Here is a 6352-nt window from a genome sequence, read left to right as displayed (position 1 = left end):
AGTACACACCCCACCTTCTGGAGGAAACACTGGTACCACTGAAGTGTGCAAGAGACAAGATCTCACCCTTTTGAGTCCAATGCCTCCCTCCAAAAACGAACAAACAATCAAAAGGCCTTAAAGAATCAGACATCTCCTTAGCAGGACGAAGTCAGGAAAGCCTCTCGTCTGCTCCCGTTCCCTGAGCTGCCTCCCCGGCTCTGGCTGGGCAGGAATTTCACACTTCATCGTAACCCACAGGCTTTCCGTGGGGTTTGCTACTGTCTTTTGAGAGCAGCCCGGAGTGCGAAGTTTTCCTTGGCTCGACGCGCACGTCCTGACCGCACCACAAAGCTCGCTCTCCTGCTCACTACGCAGTGGGGAACACGTTGGAGGCACACAACTGGCTTTCCCAAACTAGGCTGTGCTGTGGGAACGCGACCAAATTGCCACTGAAATGAGGGAAAACTCCAGGCTTTTCCTGTCAGAAAAGCCACCTGGGGGGGCCTTTGGGGGGGGGGGGGGCGCGGGGCCATTTTCCCCTCACAGATCATGGGGGGGCGGCCGGGGCTGCCGCCAGGCGCCTCCCGTGAGGGGGGTGGAGGCGGGAGGCGCGGCTCCGCTGTCGCAAAGCGCCGCACGGCGCGGAGCTTCCGGGCGATGGCGGCGTGAGGGGCGCTGCGAGGCGGCGGGAGCGGGGCCGGGAGCGCTGCGGGGGAGGGCCGGGCCGGGCCTCCCGCCCCGCCGCCCATGTGGCTGCAGCAGCGGCTGAAGGGGCTGCCGGGGCTGCTGTCCAGCAGCTGGGCGCGGCGGCTGCTGCTGCTGCTGCTGCTCCTCCTCGTCGCCTGCTGGTACCTGGGGGCGCGGCGCGGCGGGCGGCGAGGGGCCGAGCCCCGGGGAGCCGCCGCCCTCTGCCTGCAGGCGGCCACGGCGCCCTGGCGGGGCCAGGCGGAGCGCGGCGATGCGCTGCCGCTGCCGGGCGGTGAGGAGGGGGACGAGGAGGGCGGCGGCGGCGGCGGGCCGAAAGCGGGCCTGGCGCTGGCCGGGAACGGCTTCCTGCTGCTGGACGTGGCCGCCGGGCGGCTCTGGGTGTGGGCGGCGGGTAACGGAGGCGGCCCGGCGCTGCCCACCGAGTACCCGGCGCTGGTGAGGCTCAGGGCGCTGGGGGGCCGCGGCGAGGCTCGGGCGGCGCAGGCGGCGCTGCGGGACGGCGCCGTGCGGAGGGTGCGCTGCGTGCAGACGGGCTCCGGGCCGAGCGGCGGCCCCGGGGAGTGCGTGACGGTGCGGGAGGAGGTGGTGGCCCACCGCAGCCGGCCGCACCTCTACCTGCAGCGCATCCGCGTCGCCAACCCCACCGACAGGGTGGTCACCTTCGAGGCGGCAGGCCCGGCTTCCACGCCCTCGCTGGGCAGCCGCTTCGCTACCAGCGTGGAGAAGGCGGAGGAGCGGCAGTTCCTGCTCTCCTCCGGTCGCCTGCTGCTGGCCGGGAGCTCCAGGGTGGTTCTCATGGTAGTGGCCGCCAAGAAGCTCGTGAGCCGGGTGCAGGTGGCACCCAAATCCCACTTTGACGAAACTGTGCTCTCTGTGGTGTACACCTCGGAGCCCATCGAAGTCGCCAGGCTGGAGGAGACCTTCAGCAAGTTGAGGGAGTCGGCCAAGAAAGAGATGCTGGAGGTGATGCAGATGGGGGTGGAAGATCTTTTCCAGGAGCATCAGCAGACCTGGTCAGACCTGTTCATTTCAGGTAAGGAAAGCGATGCTTGACTTCCAAACAATTACTGTGGATGAGAGCAGAAAGCTCAGTGACATGGTTCCTGTAAGGTTTCCAGAGGCCCCACTGTTTTTGACAGGTTTCTTTCAGGAGCCAGAAGGGATGCTGTGGAATAAGAAAACAGTGTTCCTAGTTTGGAACCTAGAGTACTTAAAAACTGGAGTCATCCTTACTAAATAAATAAAATGACAGAAGGACATTTCTAATCACAGCTCTGGATGCACTGGCTTTCACGCGCAGCAAGCCAGCTGTAAGTTGGGAATAGAGCTGGCCTCCAGTTACAGCATAAAGGACTGTCTTTAAACTCCTCCAGGGAAGTGGAGGATTGTCCTGCTGATACTTCAGGGGTGCTTTTTCTTGAAATAAGATTCTCATGGCCTTGCATAAAAGAGTAGCTGCCCAAGTGATGTAGGACTTGGTATTTTACGGCTAGTAAAAAAAATAGATGATCCTTTGACAGACGATTCTTGCAGAGTCACGGTGACAGCTCTGCAGGGCATCTGTAGATATATCAAAGTAGCTTTGCCTTCAGTGCGAGCTTGGCTTTTAGTCTCAAAGCTGAAAGAGCAGCCAAAAAAATACAAGGAGGCGTTTCACTGAAGTTTTCTTTGATGTTAATAAAGAACATCTGTGTATTAAACAACATCATGTAGCATGCGTATTTGAACTTTTTTCTCCTAGTTAATGTCATTCAAGCGTGGTCCTCTGACTCTTGGTTGTTGTCATTTATTACAGGCATTGAAATGAGAAAGATCACAGATTCACATACACCATCGAGTGCGACTGTTAACATGACCCTCTACTATATGCTGTCCAGCATGCCAGCTCCTCTGCTAGATCCAGTCATTAGCAGCGAGGACAGAGAAAAAATGGAAGCCAGCTTGAACTATGCTGACCATTGCTTCAGTGGCCATGCGACCATGCACGCAGAGAACCTGTGGCCGGCAAAGCTGACCAGTGTCCCCCAGATCCTGCAGCTCTCGGACCTGTGGAAGCTAACTCTCCAGAAACGGGGATGTAAGGGTCTTGTGGCAGCTGGGGTCCATGGACTTATGCAGGGCATGGTGCTTAGTTTTGGAGGTCTGCAGTTCACAGAAAACCATCTTCAGTTTCAGGCTGACCCGGATGTACTTCATAACAGCTATTCCTTGCGTGGGATCCATTACAACAAGGATTTGATTAACCTCGCTGTTCTGCTGGATGCTGAAGGAAAGCCCTTCTTGCATGTGTCTGTGAAATTCCAAGACAAGCCAGTTAGACTCTATGCGTGTGAGGCAGGCTGTCTGAATGAGCCGGTGGAGTTGACCTCAGAGGCACGAGGCCATACGTTCCCCGTCATGGTGACTCAGCCCATCACACCACTGCTTTATATATCGACAGATTTGGTCCACTTGCAGGACCTGAGACACACACTCCATCTAAAAGCTATTCTGGCTCATGAGGAACACATGGCCAAGCAATACCCGGGCTTACCCTTCCTGTTCTGGTTCAGCGTGGCCTCCTTGATCACACTGTTTCACCTGTTTCTGTTCAAGCTCATCTACAATGAATATTGTGGGCCGGGAGCCAAGCCGCTGTTCAGGAGTAAGGTGTAAGGCTGCTGCTTCTGGCTGCTCTCTTCTGAATGTCACCAGTCTATTCTTGTCAGCCGTGCCTAGGGAGGTTCTCTCTGCGAGGCTTTTCAGTCTCTCTTAGAACAAGTGATCTGTGACCTCTTCTTGCAAGAAGTAGGGTTAGGGCAGGGATTGGAGCGATAGGGCTCACAAATATTAAAAAAGATAAATTCATTGTCAGTCCTTAAACATTCATAAGGCTGCAGATTAAGGCAGATGCAACTTTTCTGTCACTTTTCCACACATTGGTGTAGGACATAGCCTGTATTTAAGCAAACAGTTGCAGCTGTGTCCCTTGAGAATGTTTCTTGTTAAGCTGTATGGGAGTGCTTTTGAGAGCGCTGCTACACGTGTCTTTTACTGCTGTGTGGGAGATGTGCACGCTTGTCTGCCTGGTTTGAATGTGTGTCCTGACACGTGAGAACACAAATGCAAACTAGTGTTCTTAGGTCAAGGTGCTGAACCGTTGGGACTACTGGTTAATGTTTATGCAGACACTGCAATCCTCCATCATGCCACATCACCACCATCATTTTCGGAAAGTGCAGCTTTAAGAAAAGCACTGAGTGCATTTACTGTGAGTTGGAGGTTCTGACTTCAAGCGTCTCTCACTTTGGTGCAAAAGATTAGAAATGCTTGTTTTGAGTTGACTAGAAAACTTGGTTGCTAGTAAAAACTTAGTACAGAACAGACACTAGACAAGCGATTTCTGCTCTCGGTACTGGTACTTTCTGGTTGTGTGTATATACAGAGCAGAAATGAAAAACAAGACTGGATTTGTTGTGTGAGCAGGCAATCTTGTTCAGAGGGATCTTTCTTTAGGGTTGGACAGCTCAATCTGGCCTTTTTTTTTTTTTAAGACACAGTTGAATAGAGCTGTCAGAGGAAAAGTTCAGGGTTTGGAATGCCCTGTTTATCCAAATCATAAAAGCAAATAAAATTTTGCCTAAGGCTGGGCAAAAAGTGCTGGACTAATGACAATGGTCAGTGCTTAAGTGGTGTCTAAGATGAGTTGGTCATTTTCCTGTCAGCTCTCTGGCTTTGTAATGTTGAGCACTGCAAATCTGGCCCGATCCTAGCAGGTCTGAATACCTGTTATCGATTGAAAGAATGAGATGGAAGGTGCTTGTGGCTAGACAAACTAACGGAGGAAGAGGTAGAAAAGATACGTATATCAAAGACAACTGAAATTGCAAGCCTATGATGATGAAACCTTAGTGCAAAATGAGGAAGTGGTAAGGAAGTAATTTGAATTACTGTGTATACAGCTGCATCCTGAAATGTTCCCTTGAAATTATAAAATTATGTCCTTTTTTCACTGCTGTCTGGTTGCCTTTGTCATCTACAAGACTTGCCTTCTGCCTTTTACAAAATAACTTGTTAACCATGACTACAGGTAACTGTCCCTGACATTATTTTCTGAAGTAGCAAGAAACTTCATAGCTACATGCCAGGGCTGACTTAACTCTTTACTCTTCCTTCTTGAAATTGCAAAAAGCCTTGCAGTGTACAGCAAACAAGTCTGCTGCCTGGTCTTAATTAGACCTACTTAAAATGAAGATGTTGCAGAGTTCAATTTCAAAAACAGGGATGAAGTGGAAGCCAGCTGAAGCTCAAAATCTCCACAGCAGTAAGCAAGATTAATGGTGTTGAAATAGCACCTTGTTTTATTAATTGAATGGGAATATCCCAGTGTCTGAGTGAACTTAGTCCTGCTTTCAGCCTCCATTTGCACAATACATCTGACAATTTTGCAGCTGAGAACAAGGACCTTTTGAAAGCAACAATCCTTTTGTGCCTTGTTAAGAAAGGAATCTGAGACTTGGAACATGTGGTTATTCCAGAGTTTATCCCAGAAGCTTGTATAACAGATGTTTCTTTTTCCTTGTAAGCTGTTGTGTTCCCTAAGAGTAATCCATTTGGTGAAAATACTTGAAGATATACCGAATCCTTTGATAATTTGATATTTTTTTTTAATCCCACAGGAAAATAAAGAATAATGATTCCCATCAGAGAGTTAACTTAATGAGAAAACTTTAGTGTAACTTCCTTTCTGGTATACATTTTTTAATTTATTGCTGGGGGGGTTGGGGGAGAATGTTAATAATTTTGCCTCCAGTTCAGTAACAAGTCAGTCAATTGAACTGTAGATATCTAAGTGCAGGTAACATTTTTCAGCCTTTATGATTGTAGAGTGCAAAATCAGTTTAAGGAAATTGTTTTCTGGACTTACACTTGGAAATGCTAATCTTCAGGTTTCCTATTCTGAGCATATTGAGACTTTGTGCATTGATTTGTTTTGGCTATTGGGGAAGACATCTCACTTTCTAGTGATTTAAAGATTGTTTGGTTTTCAAATACCAAAGCTGTTGTTTCTAAATAAATACCTTTTAGTCTAACCTGATCACTAAAATGTGTTTTTTGTTTGTGGTTTGATTTATCTCCTTTCCTTTCTCTTGGCCCAGTTAGCACAAGCAGAGCCTTATGTTACACCTCTGTCCAATGTCAGCTACAGAAATGTTTGGATATAAAAAAAAATACAGTGTAAAAACCACTATATAAACATGGCTAAGCAGGAAACATTTTTGAAGGCAGAAGCTGGAAGGTAACACTGTTACATCTTGAAGCATGCAGGCCAAGCTTAACTTTTAAGAACACATAAAAATAGACCCAGAGAAAAACCAAGCAACAGATTTAATGGCCATCCAGTGAGAAATGAGTATGGCACATATGGTGCTCCCAGTGAAAAGCTGGGGCAGGATTTAACTTCAGATTTTTAAATAGGTTACTGTCTAGTCTCAGATGTAAAACCTCCCTCAGAAAAGTAGATTTTTATATCTGTTACTTGTCTGCAGACTGCTCCAATTACTTATTGGTCTAGCATGTTTACTACCCTACAAGGGAATAGATTAAAAGAAGTGAAGCAACAGAGTACATAAGTAATTGTACGTTAAGTATATATTTAACAGGTATATTAGCTATTATGCTT

General features: G+C 48.9%; 1 protein-coding gene and 1 long non-coding RNA gene across 3 annotated transcripts in view; one reads left to right on the top strand and one right to left on the bottom strand.

Annotated features, from left to right (window-relative positions):
• Positions 1–616: 616 nt before the first annotated feature.
• KIAA2013 lies at positions 617–5767 on the top strand. The gene is made up of 2 exons (XM_083802988.1): positions 617–1723; positions 2486–5767. Exons 1-2 carry the CDS (start codon positions 730–732, stop codon positions 3343–3345), a joined length of 1854 nt encoding a protein of 617 aa, XP_083659114.1. The 5' UTR covers positions 617–729; the 3' UTR covers positions 3346–5767.
• The window catches only part of LOC310883143, a 41128-nt gene continuing 36502 nt past the window's right edge, over positions 1727–6352 (bottom strand). Inside the window, exon 8 of one of the 2 annotated variants that reach the window (XR_014573335.1) lies at positions 1727–1855. This is a non-coding gene — a long non-coding RNA (uncharacterized lncRNA). Of the gene's footprint in view, positions 1856–3995; positions 6258–6352 lie in introns of those variants that run through there. The other variant, XR_014573336.1, reaches the window with a different exon arrangement.

The sequence above is a fragment of the Anser anser genome, assembly GCF_964211835.1.
Source record: "Anser anser genome assembly, chromosome: 17".
NCBI lineage: Eukaryota > Metazoa > Chordata > Aves > Anseriformes > Anatidae > Anser > Anser anser.
This window is presented reverse-complemented; position numbering and strand designations above follow the sequence as displayed.